Genomic DNA, 21,392 nt, shown 5'->3' with positions numbered 1-21,392 from the left:
TAAATCTTTCTATCATTATATTGGCTAATGGACATTTATTTTTTTTTCATAATTTAAATCAAACAGGAGTAACCTACAGATAATTTCCTTTGATGGTAATTTTTAATGTCATCACCATCATGTTTGACAACTATGAAAAGGATACTTATAAGAAAGAAATATCAGTCAAAGAATGAAAAAAGTAGTACAAAATTTCCATAAAATGGATGATTTAATTTAACTGTAAACAGTTAGTTACCCTATTTAAATAGTATATATGCCACACTGGCAAAGATTTCTCATGAAAAGGATTCCGCAAAAGAGAATAAAACTTTTATTTGGGCCTGGAGATAGAATGCAAAGGATTCTTAGAATTATGTTTATTCTACCAAATGTTATTTGACAAAAAGAGACTTTGAATAAAGTACCCTGTAGTTGAAAAAAAAAAAAAAATACAGGACCGAATCACTTAATTCAGAAGTTACTCAAGTATGAAGTAAAGGTCAGATGCAGCATCCAAAACATGTAACTAAGCATTGATAGATGCACCATATATTGTATGTGCATTTGGATTAATTATCCCTCGAGAACTCAAGCAGGAGGAAATGCAGCATCCATTACTGGATATCAAAACATGACAAACATTATTTTTCATTCTGAAACAACTAGTTTATCACTTATGAACAAACTGTAGTATACAAACATACATTCCATTTTTGAAATAAAGCACATATATTATAATGTAGTGTTGCATATCTTTCATAATATCACAGACTATTTTTGATATTTTCACAAATAATTTTTATTTTAGGTCACTGAGTATTAGCATGATTTATACATATACCACATGACTATTAAACCTATAACAACATTATTATTTTTTCAGAGTTATCTATAGGTGAAGGAGGGTCTCTTGATAATCAATATATGTTATTTTTATTATATTAAACAATTCTTATTTTATTGACAATACTCAAACATTTTTTAATAAAGGAAAGATTCAAAAATTGATAAGCTCGCAATACATATATATATATACAGTATATATATATATATATATATATTGATAGGTTTTTGATAATATATATATATATATATATATATATATATATATATATATATATATATATATATATATATATATATATATATATATACTTCGTTCTTTGAAATATGAAAAAAATATACATCCGAGTAACCGAGTAGCGATTTTAGTATTCGATACTCGGACGTTCGATCGAGTACCCGGTTAACCGGGTACTCGTTGTCATCCCTAATATATATATATATATATATATATATATATATATATATATATATGTATAATTTTGATTGCTGCCACAGCCATATTTATTTAAAATCTCATCAAGTACTTGCACATGTCACAACATTTTGCTTCCTACACCAAAGCCTGTGTAGTTAAATGCCAAGTCTATGTAACATTCTGATAATCTGAGGCATAACAAAGTCCATCCCTATGATAACCACAACAAAACACATCAGTGGTGTCATGAGTTGTCTCTGTGTTACATCTCCAACCCTCTCACAGAGGTTCTTTATTCCAGGAATGGAAAAATTCAATGTCTGAGATTTGTGTTCAAACTGGGCACAAGCATCAACCATCTGTTGTCCATCAAATGGCGGAGTAAGGAACCAGTATAGGAGTACTGCGATGACTAAACCCTTGAAAGCAAATGCCAGAACATTGAGGACAGAGTTATCTTTAGGTGGGGGAGGGTCTCTTGGTGGTAGAGGATTAGCAGCAGATTGTCGATCTTGTTGAGACTGGGAAGGTATAGAGGGACTTTTATGAAGTGTGGCATCGTTTTGTAGAACTTTGATTCCAATATCACAAACCTAGAAATGTTAAACTGTGTATGTGCATTACACCCTCACATATGAATGACAGTGCATGGGAAAAATATAATTTCTAAGGACAAATAAGGCTTTATTGTTATAATACCTGTCTCATAAAGGATAGATTTGGCACATCAAGTGCTGGGTACACTTGATTCCAGCGTGATTGCCCTTTTTCTTTGTCATAGTCATCACAGTAGTTTGTACACAGAAGGAAGCGGTTCTCTGGAAGACCCAGTTTAGAACAGAAATCTTTTTTCTTTGTCATGTATGTTTCCTCATCATGTACTTTGTCTTTCTGTGTTAACACACCAAATAAAGGAATGACTGCAAAGAAGCAAATTACATTTAAGGGGCAGATTATATATAGCAAAAACTTGTCTTATGTGGACCTTTCTTGTTCCAAAGAAATTTGCCAGACTATGTATAGTAAAATGTTCAAAATTAAATCTTAATTTAGTCTTAATCTTAAGGACTAGGACAAGTGGTAAAAAATTATCAGTTAATTCACAAAAAATTAGGACTGTCTCTGTTTGAATTTTGTCTCATTAACACAACTTTCATCCCTAACTCAGGTGAACTAAATACTCAGAATTTACCAGAAATTCTGAAAAGTGCTTTTAGGTGAATTTAGTTTCAACATTATAGATTTTTTTTCTTCACTAAGAGATCTCATATATCTCATCATATCTCATCAGCTATTACCTCTTTCCTCTTTTTGTGCCACCTGAACAACAGCATCCATGAGATTTTCAGGAAGGACTGAAGTTGTTGAAGAAACAAAAATCAGACAGTCAACTTTCAGTGTCTCCTGGTTCATAAAATACTCTTCCCTCATTCCATTTAGCCCTCCATCTCTGAAAAAAGAGTCGGAATGCTCATCGGTAATTTTTAAGGGACTGTACTATTGAGTAAGACTGTAGGCTTATATTCAATACTTTTTTAAACAAGAGGCCCAAGGGCCTTAACGGTCACCTGAGTACAATACAACAATTTAGAGGATCCATAGAGTATTAAAATGAAATGAAAGGTGAAGCTTTGTTGCCCAAAAGCAAGAAAAATAGGGTGATCAGGATCAACAAAATAATTAGTCTACTATTCATTAACAGTTCATAAATTAGATTCTAATCTGTTCCCCATTTATCACTATCACCATACAGTATATTAACAAACTATCAGTGCTTTTGTACTATTTTAATTCCTTGTTGTAATCTCTTTCATTGGCCTTTCTTGGTCTTTGATGAACATTTAATAAGACAAGTTATTTTTGTCTCATTTTTATTTATCTATTACTTACAAGTCCACATGATCATTAAAACTATGAAAATACTTTTTGTATTATACAATAAAAATTCTTGCATTATTCTCTTATTCTATTAATTTTTCAAGTACATTATTTACAATGATTAATTATCAAAAGTAAACAGCAAAGGGGAATAACTCCTCTCAGTAGAATGCAAATTAATTGAGCCCTGGCTAGGACCAGAACACTTGACCAAATGGTCCAGATGTTCAAAAATCTGGTAAAAATACCCTTCCTTATTAACAACTTTTACACTTTTTGCCTCTGATATGCCCAAATGCAGAGAAGATTTTTAAAGAAATAATGCATTTTCACTACAGATTCACTATATTATCAATAGAGCCCCTCCCCCCCCCCCCCCCACCCTTCACCACCGAGAAACACCAGAGGGTCTCACCCTAGGACCAGAAGTTTCAAGTTTGCTCATCATAAGTAATCACTTTGTTTAACCGCTTAACATTAAGGAGCAGACAGGATCATTTAATAGAATTAATGCATTTTCACTAGATTATCAACAGCCCCACCCTTATACCAGCACATCTGACCCAGGGGTCATGCAATTCACTACTCTGGAAGAAGCACTCTTGCTCATCATAACTATATACTTAGCTTCTTTGCTTTTTAACCAGAAGCAGAAAAGAATATTTTCAAAGAAATTTTGATTTTTCACTATATAATCAATAGAGCCCCCCCCCCCCACCTTTTGACCAGGACCCTTGACCCTGGGGCCATGAAATTCACAATTTTAGAAGAGGCATCCTTGCATATCATAACAATGTACTTAGTTTGTTTAAATAGTACCCAGGGGCAGAGAAGAAGATTTTCAAAGAAATAATTCACCTTCACTGTAGGAGCTATATAGCCCCACCCTAGCACAAGAACCTCTGTCCCTGGGGCCATGAATTTCACAATTTTGGAAGAGGTGTCCTTGCTTATCATAATAATGTACTTAGTTTGTTTAAATAATACCCAGAAGCAGAGAAGAAGATTTTTAAAGCATTAATGCATTTTCACTATATAATAAATAGAGCCCCGCCCTAACATCAGAACCCCTGACCCAGGGGTCATAACTATGTATTTAATTTGTTTAAATAATACCCAGGAGTAGAGAAGAAGATTTTCAAAGAAATAATGCACTTTCACTATATGATCTATATACCCCCCCCCCCCCAGCACCAGAACCCCTTACCCTGGGGCTATGAATTTCACAATTTTGGTAGAGTCACTCTTGCTTATCATAACTATGTATTTAATTTGTTTCAATAATACCAAGGAGTAGAGAAGAAGATTTTTAAAGAAATAATGCACTTTCACTATATGATCTATATACCCCCCCCCCCCCCCCAGCACCAGAACCCCTGACCCTGGGGCCATGAATTTCACAATTTTGGTAGAGTCACCCTTGCTGATCATAACTCTGTATCTAATTTGTTTAAATAATACCCAGGAGTAGAGAAGAAGATTTTCAAAGAAATAATGCACTTTCACTATACGATCTATATAGCCCCACCCTAGCACCAGAACCCCTGACCCTGGGGCCATGAATTTCACAATTTTGGTAGAGTCACCCTTGCTTATCATAACTCTGTATTCAATTTGTTTCAATAATACCCAGGAGTAGAGAAGAAGATTTTCAAAGAAATAATGCACTTTCACTATACGATCTATATAGCCCCTACCTAGCACCAGAACCCCTGACCCTGAGGCCATGAATTTCACAATTTTGGTAGAGTCACCCTTGCTTATCATAACTATGTATTCAATTTGTTTCAATAATACCCAGGAGTAGAGAAGAAGATTTTCAAAGAAATAATGCACTTTCACTATATGATCTATATAGCCCCGCCCTAGCACCAGAACCCCTGACCCTGGGGCCATGAATTTCACAATTTTGGTAGAGGGCTCAATGCTTATTACAATCATGTCAACAGTTTGACTGCTTGATGTCCAGGAGTAAAGAAGAAGATTTTTAAAGATTGCATTAATTTTGATGGTTTTAGCCCCACCCCTCAGGCCCCAGGGGGGCAGGGACCATGAAATTCACAAATTTTGTTCCCTTTCACACATAGATGCCATATGCATAAATTGGCTGAAATTGGTTCAGCAGTTTCAGAGAAGAAGCTGAAAATGTTCAAATGTTAACACACGACGCACGACGGACGACGACGGACGAAAACAGATAGCAATAGGTCACCTGAGTGACTCAGGTGACCTAAAAACCTTTAAAATTTTAGCAATTTATGTAAATTCCCCCAATGAATGAAAGAGATTCATCAGTCAAGGTTTTAATGTACTGTAATTTTGAGAAACTAAAATTCTATTTCTTGTTTATCCAAAAAAAAAAATTGGAACTCTAACTACACTTCTAAGACAGGATTTTCAGTATAACAAATGATAAATATACTTATTAAGGTTCATTGATACTCTGATAAGAGAGATAACTCTTAATGACATAATTTTCCATTATTCCTTTATAAATTTGTCAAGTTAAAATGTCTTTTTTGTTTAATTTTGCCCCGCAAGCTATGGTATTATAGTTTGTAATTTACTTATTGTCATCTCTCTCGAGAGATGACACATTAAGTTTGTAACCCCGGATATGAAGCCCCAGTGTAAGCTGCCATTGATAAGCTGGTGGTCTGGCAAATGACACGATTTCTAAATACAGAGATGTAAACAAAACTGCTAAATGACAAAGAATGGACGATCTGTCAAACAGGCCATCTTAAAAAAGAAAAACTACACATAAATCATAGAGAGTCATACAGAGACAATATCGCTTGGGTAGTGGTGGGTCTTCAAAATACATGCAGTTTTCTAATCATGGTCAGCGCGTGTGTATCAGAATGCACTAAACATGACATCGATTAGAACGGCCAAGGCGTGGATCAAAGTATTTACAGAAAAACAAAGTGGCGGGTCTTCAAATAACATGCAGTTATCTAGGCTGTTACGTACGGTAAATGATGGCCAGTGCGTGTGTATCAAAGTACACTTTACATGGCATCGATTAGATCAGCCAAGGCGTGGATCTAAGAATTTACAGAAAAACAAATCAAAGTAAATACTCGCATTAAAAGTTTAAATACGATTGATGTGAACTGATGTCGAAAATTTTACTTTTATGTGTATCTTAGTCATTCAATAACCTGATGCCATTTTTAAAATATTTTTTTAAAAACAAATAGTTAATGTTAAAACTACAGGCATTGGAAGAAAGATTATATAATCATTGTGAATTTTTACGCATGTCTGCACTATTCTTTGTTTTTTGCTCTATAAAAAATAAATGTCAGAAATACAATATTGTTACCTTTGTATAAAAGACGCAATTTCTTTACCCGACTCGTATTTTGAGAATTTATAATTATAGCATCTGCAATCATTTTCTTTGTGTAATTTTAAATTGCATTATTGGTAAGTGGCAAAAAAGCTATCAAGTCACTTCTCTTATTCTTGAAATATTATTATATAAAATGATTGTTTCCTTGAACAGCCTAATTAAATATCAGGGTTGGTAAATTGGTACTCTTTCAGATAATTTGTAAATGCCTAATTTTAGCTTATACCGTGTAAATTTTATTACTGACCTATATTTAGATGCATGTGAGGGTTATTTCTTTGGATAAACCATATATTTAAAAGTGGAAAATCTTTCGAAATCAATTGAGGGTCAGTGTCGTATAGTGAGACTTCCCCATAGTGAGATTTCCCCGGAAGACTGGTTATATAGTGAGATATACCCCGGGAAGACTGGCTATATAGTGAGACTTCCCCCCGGAAGATCGACTGGCAATAGAGTGAGACTTCTCCCGGGGAAGTCTCACTATATAACCAGTCTCTCCCCCCTTTCATAGTGAGACTTCCCCTCAAATGTAGTTTCCGGAATATTTTATTTCATTGTAAAACAATATTTTTCAGTATATGAATAAAAGTTCTCCGTTAATTAATAATTAAAACATCTTAATAGCCTTTTAACAGTTTGTTAGCCAAAAATAATTATGGGATGACATGCACATGTATATTGATGTGAGATAACTGAATGAAAAATGTACGTTATTGTTACAAGTATACATCTTTCTTTTCTATATTGTATTTATTGCATTCCCCATGAAGGTTAACATAAGCAAATTCCAAGAGTCCACGAGTAATGATCTATTAAATGTTAAATGTATTTCTTTTGATAAGAATCATTTTGGAACAATTCAATTATTTACTGTACACGATAAATTTTTAATGCGCACTTCTATATTTATTCATACATGTACCTATTTTATAAGATCATTATCAAAATGCAAATATATATACATCGTCGATGTAAATAAAATACTACTGAACATGGAAGGGGGAAGCCTCACTATGGTCGTTTAGGGGGGAAGACTCACTATATAGTAATTCTCCCCCCCCCCCATCGGGGAGTCTTACCGCTATATATAGCCATATTTCCGGGGGAAGTCTCACTATGGGGGTGGGAGTCTCACTATATGACACCGTACTAATTCAAGTTAGCGCATTAAACTTCTTGGCTGTTGTCCGAGTAAGCTGCTGTGATGTAAAGTCAATAAGAACGCTAAGGTTTTACCCATCCTCTTGTATAACAATTGTTCAATTGTTTACAAATTTTACGAATACTGCTCAGTGGTTACATTTTTTAAACACATATACAAAAAATATTTGAAATTACTGTTGCAAATATTTACTGAAAGGCAGCTTGCCTCTACCTTCCCCACATTTTTTTTGTTGCAGCATATTCATACATGTACTCCCCCCCCCCCCCAAATGTGTTTTCGAGAGAGTCAAAAAGTTTAAATCTTCCCTCCGATCCACGAAATAAGAATTTCGAGTTTGAACACCCCCTTTTTTCCTAGTGAAAGATTATTCAGGTAAGTTGTAATTTTTTTTTCTGACTACCCCCCCCCCTTTTTGAAAAAAAGTTCTGCTTGTAATCGCTGAGGAAAAAAATGTTACATTCCACTGTTTATTCTGTGCCCCCCCCCCCCCTTTTGAAAAAAAAGTTCTTCTGTCTGTAATAGCTGAGGAAAAAATGTTACATTCCACTGTTTATTCTGTGCCCCCCCCCCCCTTTTGAAAAAAAAGTTCTTCTGCTTGTAATCGCTGAGGAAAAAATGTTACATTCCACTGTTTATTCTGTGCCCCCCCCCCCTTTGAAAAAAGTTCTTCTGTCTGTAATAGCTGAGGAAAAAATGTTACATTCCACTGTTTATTCTGTGACATTAATGAAGCCAAAGAGATGACATTTCAGGCTTTCTGGAAAGCCAGACTTGTAAAATACATTTCTTTCGGAAAATTAAGTCAAGGCAACATTTAATATGAGTGAGCAGAGGGTTTAAGAACCTTAAGTCTGTTGTTTTCTGGATTTATCCTACTACAGTGATTCTATTTCATATCATAGCATAGAATTGATATATGTAAAAGTCTCATACAATGAAAAGGGTGATGATAAACAGTGATCATGCTTGTTAATCCTGTAATCATTAATCAATACAAATCATGCACAGGTCAAAAACACAAACACCTTGTAACACCAAAAGTGGGATCAGGTGCTTAGAAGGGGTAAGCTTCCCCTATTGAACAGACACATGCCCTTTGATCCCTCTGTATTGATCAGGTAAATGGAGTAATCCATGGATAAAATATGTATAAAAACAATGGATTAACAATTGGCACTGAACATGCATTCAAAATATGAATCAACTGTAGGATGTTTTTGCAAACAAGGTCATTATAATTACCAAAGAATTTGCAAAATGCTGACTTAAAACAAAAATGTTGAAAACCCTGTAACATTAACTTATTTGTCAACAACCTACCTCTTTTTAAAAATGAGGAATATTACTGAGTTAAGGATTTAATAAAAATTTCACATTTTTATTACATAGAAACATTGTGTATCTCCTATTTAACATTTTGATTTGACACATAATCGGGGTTTCCCATAGCAAAATGGACACTGCCATTCTTTCTTTAATAATGGGAGAACTCTTACCTGCAATTCCAGTAACACTGAATAAAATATAATGAGACTTTTAAAGAATTTTATTACATAGTACCATTGTGCATCTTCTATTTTAAGTTTCAATTATACAGATATTATGGCTTTCCCATAGTAAAACATGGACTCTGCAATTCTTGGTACACTTGATGGTAGCCATCCCTTATTCACAACTCCTCTTACACCACTCAGGGTTGTGGTTACTTTTTAAAAACTTAGGGGCCATGTGGGCTCCTATCTTTTCAAATTTTACGGGCCCACAATGTGACCCAGGGGCCCACATTATATGTAAATTAAAAATAAAAACAAAGAAAAAAATTCTTAAATTTTTAAAACTGATTTCTTTAAATTCCTAGTATCAATATGTTCGCAGCATTTGAATTTTCGTCAGGTTTTCTCTTTTCTAAAAAATCTTGATACAATAATATGTTCATTTCATTTTGTAGCGTTTAACCCTACAACTGATGCATTTATGGTTTAACGGGGCATATTAAATTACATACAACCTGTAATGAAGTTTGATTCTAATCTTTTATTGTGTGTATTTGACACGATAATTCAAATTCTATCTTTGAATAACTAGTCCTGATGGAATGTCTCACAGCCATAGCCGATTGTTTCAATATTTCTTTAAGAACAATCTCAAATGTTTGCTCTCGTATCATCAAGATTGCAAATTAAACGCTTCGATAAATCGCCATGTTTGATCTAAGTCACATACATCTTTGACTAATATTTTTGCACGCAATACAAATAATCTAGGTTAGTAGAGCGTTTGTTCAAAACCTGAAAGTACATACAATGATTATGTTCCGGAAAAAAAATTGTTCCCCATGTGGGCGACCAGATTTTTAATATATAATCGCCAACAATTTTACTGGCATTTGCGAGTGGGCGAGTGGTTATCCACAACCCTGCCACTGAATTCAATTTAATGAAATTTTTACAGCATCTTTATACCAAAGTGTAGTTCTTCACCTTCTATTTTATGTTCTATTGGAAAGATATTTGGGGTTTCCAATAGCAAAACATGGGCTTTGCCATTCTTGTTTTTTACTGTCGATAAATTTCATTTTATCTAATTCTAAGTAATCTGGTGTTTAGAGTAGAACTTACGTGTAGATCTTCAAAGCATCTTTTAACTTGTGTTCATGTGGGATCAAGCCAAACAAAATGTATCTGAGCAGTTCCTTTATGTCCTCTGTGGATTGGTTTTCAAACCCATTCATGTCAATCAGCGTCGGATACGGATATTCCTTCTGTCTCTCTGTGTCCAAGTACTCATCTTTTGTTGTCCTTTTAGTTAAAAAAAGATTAAAATTTAAAAAAATAAAAAATTAAGATGTGTAAATAAAACCTAGTCATGGTAATTGCTACACCCCCCCCCCCCCTTAAGAAAAAAATACATGGCTTACAATTTTTTTTTCCTTAACCATATGCATGTATATGGATGATGCAGTTTTGGTATTATAATAGTTGAACAAGCGTTTTTAAATTGCAATTGAAGATGTTTTAGAGAAACCATAACAATAATCTGAGTACCAAGAGTATTGTATTTTTATAGCTTCTTAAAACCTTTAACAACAACATACTTAATAAGATGACACGTTCCTTGCCCCCCTTCCCCAGCAGTGAACCCAACTTTGGTCCGCTCTCGCCAGCACTTGGAGGAAAAACTGGCTATGATAGAGTTTATGAATGACGATTTGCCGACACCTGATGGTCCTATGATGGCAACATTTTTTGGTACAAAGTATTCCTCTAAACGTTCCTCGAGCAATTTTATCTCTCTTTCTTTTTGTTGTTGATCAATAGCTTCTGGAGTCGCAGCAGACATATTGTAATATGTAATTAGGGGCTTCTAGACACTAATCTGTGTAAAGATTGTGGCCAACTTTCCCTTGTCTCCGGGATTTCTGATATCTAAATAATAAATGAACTCAGCTGTCGATGATTCAAACGAAAAGACCATTGGATTTTTCACGTTACTATGTTTAAGATTTTTTTTTTCTACTTTCGATTTGTTTTAAAAGAACAAATTACAAACAACGATCCCGATCATTTTAAGGATAGATGATACATATAAATAAATAAAATGAAATAAAAGTGGATGCCTGGATTGGTATATATTTTTTGACCTATTTTGGTTGTAAATGATTAGAATAATATATTTCTAAAATATAAAGAAACTGTCTACGATATTTTTAAATTCTACCTTTCTGCAACCACCCTCATTAAGCTGGATGGTACCATGTACAGATAGACGAACACGAGTTATCTTTCCCAAGTCCTTAATAATCTAATATACAAATTTTTATCACTTAATGTGAAACTCTGAAAGAAGATTGAAAAATCATTAAACTTCAATTTACTTATATAAACATGACTTAAGTTGTTATTTTCCAGATTTTTGATAAAAATTTGTTTGTATCATCTGTCCTTATATGGTCTGACGATACGTTCCTCGAAAAACTGATTTTGTATTTCATACGAGTAATAATAATCTCGTAGTAATATACCAGAAATACTATATATCATTATTATCTTCTAATTTCTAAACTGTTTACACATATATACATGTAGGCCTATTTATATATTGGTCTAAAAACATATAAAACCAACATTATTATATCAGTAAATCCAATTCAAGTGTTCGATTTCCAAGAGGATTATATAGTAAATACCTTCCTCTGGAATTTGCACGAATGCCTGGTAATGTATGATCTCAATTTTTGTGAGAAATTTGTTTAGGTAGCAACATTTCAATCACTAATACTTAGGGAAAATTATATATATATTATTGAGGAACAAAGTGTTCTGACCTTAAGGACCCTTTAAACACTAACGCAAAACGTTTTAAACACACAAGTACTCTGAAGTTGACAATAAAAAGATGCTCGAGTTCCTGATTGACAATATCTATGTTGTTTTTGGAGACCATGTCTTCCAACAATCTATTGGAATTCCCATGAGTACCAATTGCGCCCCGTTATTAGCAAACCTATTTTTGTATTCATATGAAGCAGAATTTGTTCAAAATCTTTTACGTGAAAAGAAGAAAACACTTGCTGTGGCCTTCAACTCGACATTTAGATATATCGACGACGTATTATCAATTAACAGTGGTAATTTCCATTCTTATGTCGACACGATATATCCCGGTAAGTTTGAGATAAAAGATACCACAGAGTCTGACACATCTGTTTCATATTTGGATATTTTATTAGAAAAAGACGTTAATGGTAATCTAACAACAAAGCTTTATGATAAACGTGATGACTTTAACTTTTCAATCGTCAACTTCCCTTACTTATGCAGCAATATACCTTTATAATTTAATTTTGTTTGTACTCTAGCCTCTGATTGGTTAATATCCAAAAAGGAACACAAATTATTTCTGTATAACCTGGTTTGGTATGGGGACACCCCCCCCCCCCCCTGACAACCAGCTGAATCGTCTGTATCCATGCAATCCTCTCATTTCCAGTCCTCGGGATTCATGGAAAATTCCAGATTTAATAAATGTACCTTTAACTTCAAACAGTAACTCGGATCTTACCACATGTAAACAAAAAACATGGCTGCTAGGACTATGTATCAGTTTTTACCTCCCCTTGCTTCCCATCACTTCCGTTACTAGGGTTGTATTATTGAGCGGCAAATTTGAACTAATAAAAAGCAACGAAATTTTACACCCAGAGTTGTTTAATGATTTTAGAATTAAATTATAAGGAATGACTCTAATTCTTGGCCAAATTATTCGAGGATAACCTGGTTTGGGTCAGTTTACGCTGTTTTATAATCCGCTTCGCGGATTATAAAGCGTAAACTGACCCAAACCAGGTTATCCTCGAATAATTTGGCCAAGAATTAGAGTCATTCCTAAAATCACCTGCATACGGGCTTTATATTTCTCAGTTGATTCGATACGCCGAGTATGCTCTACGTATGAACAATTTCTAAAACGAGGTAAGTTATTGACAAACAAGTTGATGAAACAAGAATATCAGCAGTCTAGTTTAAAGTCATAATTTCGTAAGTTCTATGGTCGATACAATGACCTTGTCAGCACATACAATCTATCATTAAGTCAAATGCTGACTGACTTTTTTCATACTAATTGTTAGGCCATTATTTACACACTGAATTGTCGACGGATTTTTCCGTTATTTCCCGATCATGACAAGGAGTACACGGCGGGTGTGACCGGTCGGCAGGGAATGCTCACTCCTCCATGGCACATGATCCCACCTCTGATGTTTTAGAGGTTCGTGTTTGCTCTACTCTTATTTTGTAATGTTTAATGAACTTTTGAGCTCGAATACTGTTCATTATCTCCACATATTTCATTTTAGACATGAGAAAATTATTATAGTTTGAAAGGTATAAATATTGAGTTCATGATCGATTTCATTTTCAAGATAGGGTACTTAAATTGGCATTTAACCCTGGGAAAAATGTTCATAGGGAATATGGAGACCACGGGACAGTAATCAAGCTTTAAAGTCCATTAAAAAAATTTAAATAGTCAAGAGAGCTAATACAGACCTTCTATTTATTTTATTTTAGGTCTCAGAACAGAATACATTTACTGCATTAAGGATAAATAACACAAACTTTTTTTCCAGAAATCAGCAATATTTCTCATAGATTAATATTCAAATAGGTAATCTGAATAATATTTTCCTGGTAAAGTGGGAGAATTTTTAAGATAAAAAATTCAAACTCAATCAAAAAATATATATCAATCCATGCATCAAATTTTTATTTGTGTTATGTATCCTATAGATACATACCATATCTTATACCATAGAATCAGAACTTTTAAGTGTGCAGTGTAGATAGAATTAGAACCTTCTATACACTGCACACTAAAGAGTTTCGATTCTCTGAATTTTTTCTGCAGTTAAAGTGACATGTCCTTCAGTCATTATAATTAGATCTTGAATAAAATAGAGTATTACATAATTTGTATTCAGTTAAAGAATTCTGAATATTTTATTTAATGGTTTCTAGATGCTGAGTGAAAAAAAAATCAATATTTTATACTCCTCGGGGATGGGGCATTTAGATGTGCACTAGTTGTGATTCTTTATTAGCCGACCTGTTTTTAAATTCCCATGAAGTAGAATTTGTTTAAGAACTTCTATATGAGAAGAAAAATTAATTAGTGATGGGAAATCGGATTTTTTTTCCCGTAATCGATTATCGAAATAATCGGAAGCACTATAATCGATTAATAATCGATTAATTTCAAGTATCAAATTTGTTTATTTTTGAATGAAGAGAAAATAAGTAAAAAAAAACCGTTAAGATTTAGTTACTTTCAAAGGAAAATGAATCAATAAATCATAGGAATAATTTACTTTTAGCTAATATTTTGATTAATCGATTATCAAAATTTTAATCGATTATCTATAATCGGGGCCATTTCAATTAGATGATTGATTTAATCGATTAATCGGTACATCACTAAAATAAATACTTGCTGTTGTCTTCAACTTGACATTTAGATATATTGAGGACGTTTTATCAAATAACAATGTCGACTTGATCTACCACAGTGAACTTGAGATAAAAGACACCATACGAGTAGTGTCTGACACATCGTTTCATATTTAAATGTTCATAGACGATAAGGGCAAACTAAACAACTAAATTGTATGTAAGAAAAGGAGGTGACTTCAGCTTGTTCATTGTCAACTTTCCTTACTTTCTTATGTTGTAATATTCCACTTTCACCTGCATATGGAGTTTACCTCTCCCAACTTTTTTGATACTCAACAGCATGCCCAAAGAACGATCAATTTTTAAACCGAGGCAGGATACTCACAAATAAGTTCATGTTACAAGGATTTCAACGACGTTTCAAGTCAGCATTCCATAAATTCCTTGGTCGTTATAAATGACCATGTTAGCAAATGTATCCCATTGCCAGGTCGTTTTTTGGCTGACTTGTTTCTTATCAATTTTTAGGCCTTTGTTTTTATATTAAATTTGACTACCTGATCCATACTTATATAGGGCTCACGACGGATGTGACCGGTCGACAGGGGATGCTTATTCCTCTTAGCACTTGATCTCCGGGGTCCATGTTTTCAGTCATGTTCACAGATTTGAACAGTTTTTAGATTTTTTTTTTAGATTGATCACTTATAGTTATCTTTCCCTTTATCATCTGTAACGGATAAATATTGGAAGGTGATGCTTCAAAAAAGAAAAAAAGAAAAAAAAGATTATGCATGAGTCGCGGGTTTTCATAACATTTTGGCAAGATCAAGACCTTCATTTTAAGGCCGTAAATTTTTAATTAATAAATACTGGTAGTTTATACTTCACATGAACATTACCTTTGACAACTTTAAGTAACCAAAGCTTTTATAACATGTATAATGGTATAGATTGGTGTTTTATCATGAATATCAAAGGCCTCATCTAAACAACATCTGCAATGGTTTTTGCGTCTTTCAATGACCCTTAGAAGAGATATTTTTCATAACTTTATTTCATGCAGGACTGCAGAAGGATGGTCATTGTTAAGCATGCATAAATTAAACATAAAATGGATGAATATTTATCCAGATCTTTTATGCATTATTTTACAACTGAGAGACGATTAAATGGACAACTGCTAGTATCTTTTGGAGAAATTATAATAAATGTATTAAATAAATCACATATTTTTTTTACAATTACAATACATGTGTGTGTGTGCATACATGTATAAACACATGTTGGATTACCCCAAATGCATGAAAGTGAATAGATGCTTTATGCTAAAGCACAGTAGCAGTGTTCCTTGTTCATCAAGTAAATCTCTGATGATAATAAATTATATATATTAATATAAATGACTCTTGGAATACATTGTCAGAACTGATCTCTGGGCTCTATCTCCTCAGTCCGCGGCATGGATGCACTGGGTAACACCAACCGCTTCATTTTCTCGTAACTGGACTCCTTGGTAATTGGTCTGTAGTCGTTTTCGTCGGGTGGCTTTTTGTTGGAGATTTTTGGGGGGTTGACAACGTTCGGAGGATCAACTGGTTGAAGTTCCTCTTTTTTGTCTTTTGGTAAGGGCGCTTTTAGAGGATTTCCATGTCGATCTGTAGTGGTAAATATTTCCAAGGAGTCACTACTCTTTTCTCTTCCTGAAGCCCCGACTGAATTCATCTTAGAATCCGTTACTTGTCTGGCCATTACTACTCGAATCTGTTGTAAATTAAAAGAGATAGTTGAAGTGTATGAAAATGTTAGTCATAAATCTGCAAACCCATAAAAATGAAAATTAAAATAAAGAAATAAAAAATAGCTAATTGATTTCATGAAAATTCTAAGTTACTAAGTTACAAACACTTTCAACCTGATTGCTGCAGTCAGATTCTCTTTGGCTACTGACAAATAAGTTGATGTCCCAGGAATTTCAAGAACTTTTTTAAATTCTATGGTCGTTAATGACCTTGTTAGCAAATCTATAACCTATCATTGGATCGTATTTTGGCTGAATTGTATCATAACAATTGTTAGTCCTTTGTTTTACACTGATTTGCCTACGGGATATTCCGTCTACTTGATCAATACATAGGGCTCACGGCAGGAGTGACCAGTCAACAGGGGATGCTTACTCCTCCTATGCCCTTTTCACATATATGTATTTGTAATGTTTATAGATTTTTGAGCTCGATCAGTATTCGTTATGTTCACCTTTTTCATAAATGAAATTTAACTTATTATATGCATGGTGACCTCTCTCTTTCTCTGTGTGTGTGTTTAAGACCGCCGGTATCAGTTACTTGTCTGGTATGAGATGATGTTTATTAGTTGCCTGTGTCATAGTTGTTATCAATATTTGTGTGGCAGCAAATGACGTGCCTCAGTTCTTTGTGTATTGACTTCTGACATGTATCAGTTACAGATGTGGTAACAGGAAATCTGGAGATAATGAACAGTATTCAAGCTCAAAGTCCATTTAGACAATACAAATTGGGAGCAGAGCAAACACGGACATCCAAAAACATCAGAGGTGGGATCAGGTGCCATGGAGGAGTGAACATACCCTGCCGACCGGTCACTCTCGCCGTGTGCTCCTTGTCATGATCGGGAAAACGGAAAATCCGTAGACAATTCAGTGTGTAAATAATGGCCTAACAATTAGTATGAAAAAGACAGTCAGCATTTGACTTAATGATAGGTTGTATTTGCTGACAAGGTCATTGTATCGACCATAGAACTTGCGAAATATCGACTTCAAACGAGACAGTTAATATTCTTTTTACATCAACTTGTTTGTCAATAGCTTGTCTCATTTTAGAAATTGTTCGTACGTAGACCATGCTCTTGCGTATCGAATCAACTGGAAGACAAAAACCCCATATGCAGGTGATAAGGGTACATTGCTACATAAGTAAGGGAAGTTGACGACTGAAAAAGTGAAGTCATCACGTTTATAATAAAGCTTTGTTGTTAGGTTACCATTAAAGTCTTTTTCTAGTAAAATATCCAAATATAAAACAGGTGTGTCAAACTCTGTGGTATCTTTTATTTCAAGCTCAGTCGGATATATCGAGTCGACAAATTGATGGAAGTAATTATTGTTAATTGATAATACGTCGTCGATTTATCTAATTGTCGAGTTGAAGGCCACAGCAAGTGTTTTCTTCTTCTTATGTAGAAGTTTTTGAATAAATTTTGCTTCATATGAAATACAATGTAGGTCTGCTAACAAGGGGGCGCAATTGGTACCCGAAAGACCTGATCACCAAAAACTATATAGATGACATTATAAGTTGCATATTTTATAACTGTTATGTATCAGTTGCTTGTGTGATATCAGCTGACGTGCATTTGTAGCTGGTGTTATATCAGCTGACGTGTATAAGTAGCTAGTGTGATAACAGCTGGTGTCTATCAGCTGTCTGTATGGTAACAATCGATGTGTATACTTGCCTGCATGGTAACTGTTGACATGCATGCTTGCTGATATGGTTCAGCTGTCATGCATACTTGTAAATATGGATACTGTTGACATGTATGCTGGCTTTTGTGGTAACAATTAACAAGTATACTTCTTTAGATGGTAACAGTTGATGTGAATATTTGTTTAATGTTGTAACAGTTCATGTATATATGTGGTGCAGCTCACATGTATACTTGATTATGTGGTAACAATTCACATGTATACTTGTATACTGAATACGTAAATGTATTCATGCAGTAACAGTTGACGTTTATATTTATTTATGTGGTTACAGTCGAAGTGTATTTCTGTTTATGTGGCAACAGTTGACGTGTTTATTTATTTATGTGGTTACAGTTGATATCAATTGTTGGACCATTATTTACACACTGATTTGGCTACGGATTTTTCGTTTTCCCGATCATGACAAGGAGCACACGGCGGGTGTGACCGGTCGGCAGGGGATGTTTACTCCTCCATGGCACCTGATCCCACCTCTGATTTTTTAGAGGTCCGTGTTTGTTATGCCCCTGATCTGTATAGTTTGTAAGGACTTATGAGCTTGAATACTGTTCGTTATTTACATATTTCATTGGTGTGTATTCTTCTTTATGTGGCATGCAATAGTTGACTTGTATCTTTATTGCTGTGCTGACAGTTGACACGTATTCTTGTTTATGTGGTAACAGTTGACGTGTATTCTTGCTTATGTGGTAGCAGTTGACGTGTATACTTGTTTTTGAGGTAATTAATACGTAACAGTTGCAATACTTGTTTAAGTAACCTTGTACGCTCACTTGATTTCATTGACCGTTAACTTGTACACTTTTCTGTTGGTGTGTCCTTTTAATTTCAATGATTTTTGGCGTGTATATTTACCTGTGTGGTCCTGATTGGAGCACAGCAGCAACAAATCGAAGCAGAAGCAATGGCAAAGATCAGCTCATTGAAGGAAAAGAATGCAATTAGAATAGGCACCATCCAGCGATATGAATCAGGCTCTAATTCGTGACGCTAAAAATAGAAAGCGATAAAAATAGGCACCATCCAGCGATATGAATCAGGCTCTAATTCGTGACGCTAAAAATAGAAACGAGACAAAAGAAAGCGGTAAGAATAGGCACCATCCAGCGATATGAATCAGGCTCTAATTCGTGACGCTAAAAATCAGAAACAAGACAAAAGAAAGCGATTAGAATAGGCACCATCCAGCGATATGAATCAGGATCAAATTCGTGACGCTAAAAATCAGAAACAAGACAAAAGAAAGCGATTAGAATAGGCACCATCCAGCGATATGAATCAGGCTGTAATTCGTGACGCTAAAAATCAGAAACAAGAAAAAAGAAAGCGATTAGAATAGGCACCATCCAGCGATATGAATCAGGCTCAAATTCGTGACGCTAAAAATCAGAAACAAGACAAATGTACAGCCTAAAAAAGACACAGCACTGTGAATATTTTTTTAAAAAATCCTTAGACTCAATTACTATTAAAATAAATGTGCAGAGAAATGATAATTCATCTAGTAAATTATTCATTAATTTTGTATTGGCCCTGAAAACTTTTTATTAATCAAATATTGCGACATGATTCAATTCTTACCAAGATGGCCATGACGATATTTAGGATACAACACACAGGGGCAAACAACGCGGAACAAAGGATGCTTAGCACCAAAAACGTCATTTTCTGGAAATAAAATGTAATGAAGCTGTTACATTTCATATTTACTAGCTCTGCCCTTTATAGTGTGGGTGTTTGCTGAATCAGCTATTGTGTACGTATAGAGTATGTATACTTCTGGCATATCTGATGTTAACATTCTAAGTTTTACACTGGAGTTTGTAAATAATTTTATCCTCTAGAGACGTCAGGGGGTTTTATTGGGATTACATATAATCTTTCAGTAGCATGGATATGATTGGAAATCAATTTAAAGACACTTGTAACGGTTAGTTGTACTATTATTCCTTTACAATTAACTCGTAAACTAAGGACAACAGTGTCACTACAGAACCTGTTTTATCTTTATATCAAACATACCTTTTCCAACCACTGCCAGAAAAACTGTCACTTTAATGCATAAGATTTATATTTAATCACCATAAACATGCATTTCGTTCATAAGCACACAAAGTAATGGAAATATTGCCTTACAATATTGAGTGGTCTTAAACTTAACCAATAGACCTACTGCAGGAAACGGCCGTGAATATTTAAATGCAAGTATTTGAACATTACAGTGCTAACCTATTTCAAGAAATGCATCTGGGCAATCTTGTTATCAAAGAAAGGGCCTGCTATTATCAACCTGATAGAATTTTATCATTTAAAGAAACCGTTTAAAGACGTTGTAATTTGTCACACCTGAGAAATCTGAAGAGATTTTGAATGATCTCTTTGGAGACAAGGACGGTATTGTTATAACGTATAAGGTAAAATTAATAAAACCCATAGAATTTTATCACTGAGGTTTGGTAGGAATTGAAATGAGATCGATATGGATATGTTGTGCAATTTCGAAAGTAATTTCGATAATGTTCACATCATGCAATTTGAGGTCTCTTCAGGGTAAAAACTTATCATACCGTTTTGCATAATAGATTGACGGAGACTAGAGAAATTTCTAATTTCTTTGAATCAAATAAAGGGAATACACGTGTCATACAGGTATACTGGGTATACACATCCACTTTTAGGACTTTCTAAATAAGATTGACAACATCAAATATTGCATACAGCATATTTTACAAATACTTACAAAATAGTTTAAATTAGACTTATTTCTTTTATTCATACAAGCTGCCATGCAACCAGCAACGCTGAACTGCAAGAGAGATTTTATTCATCTGAGAAGTATATACACAAGGCCGACAAAGCTGTTCACCGGTAGATCGAATATTATATATTTTATAATTTATAGTAAAAACATATTCTAAGTCATGGAAAATTATTCTTTTGCAATAGGAAAATTATCAAAGATACAGTTTGGCGCCAAATCTTCTTACCCAGAGGCCACACCAGATAGGGGAGGAGGCGATTGTCAGCGTAGTCAGCGTGGTATCTCCCGCCAATACCGACTCGTCGTCAAGGAAGAGATACAGAAATATATCCAGCAGGCCCAAAACCAGACAGGTGACCCCCAGGCCAATCTGTACAGCCCCCAGGGCTTTAATGGCGGAGTAAGGGAAGTTTTCGATGTCTGTTGTCTCCACTCCGTCTATTTCGGTGTACCGCAGTTTAGACTTCTCCGCCATTGCATTCAGTATTTAGTCCAACTG

General features: G+C 34.4%; 2 protein-coding genes across 2 annotated transcripts; both read right to left on the bottom strand.

Annotated features, from left to right (window-relative positions):
• Window positions 1–1,305: 1,305 nt before the first annotated feature.
• On the bottom strand, window positions 1,306–11,061 carry LOC133201373 (uncharacterized). Its single transcript, XM_061337191.1, has 5 exons — window positions 10,745–11,061; window positions 10,269–10,448; window positions 2,542–2,693; window positions 1,943–2,163; window positions 1,306–1,836 (listed from the first exon to the last, which is right to left on the bottom strand). The coding sequence occupies exons 1-5, from the start codon at window positions 10,987–10,989 to the stop codon at window positions 1,399–1,401; spliced, it is 1,236 nt and encodes a 411-aa protein (XP_061193175.1). The 5' UTR covers window positions 10,990–11,061; the 3' UTR covers window positions 1,306–1,398.
• Window positions 11,062–15,768: 4,707 nt separating this feature from the next.
• LOC133201290 (uncharacterized) lies at window positions 15,769–21,392 on the bottom strand. The gene is made up of 5 exons (XM_061337089.1): window positions 21,120–21,392; window positions 20,873–20,938; window positions 19,714–19,800; window positions 18,988–19,122; window positions 15,769–16,364 (listed from the first exon to the last, which is right to left on the bottom strand). The coding sequence occupies exons 1-5, from the start codon at window positions 21,366–21,368 to the stop codon at window positions 16,023–16,025; spliced, it is 879 nt and encodes a 292-aa protein (XP_061193073.1). The 5' UTR covers window positions 21,369–21,392; the 3' UTR covers window positions 15,769–16,022.

The sequence above is a fragment of the Saccostrea echinata genome, unplaced genomic scaffold, assembly GCF_033153115.1.
Source record: "Saccostrea echinata isolate AGI-Se365-2 ecotype Australia unplaced genomic scaffold, CSIRO_AGI_Sech_v1 ptg000043l, whole genome shotgun sequence".
Lineage (NCBI taxonomy): Eukaryota > Metazoa > Mollusca > Bivalvia > Ostreida > Ostreidae > Saccostrea > Saccostrea echinata.
Note: the sequence above shows the minus strand (reverse complement) of the source record. Positions and strands in the feature narration are given on the sequence as shown.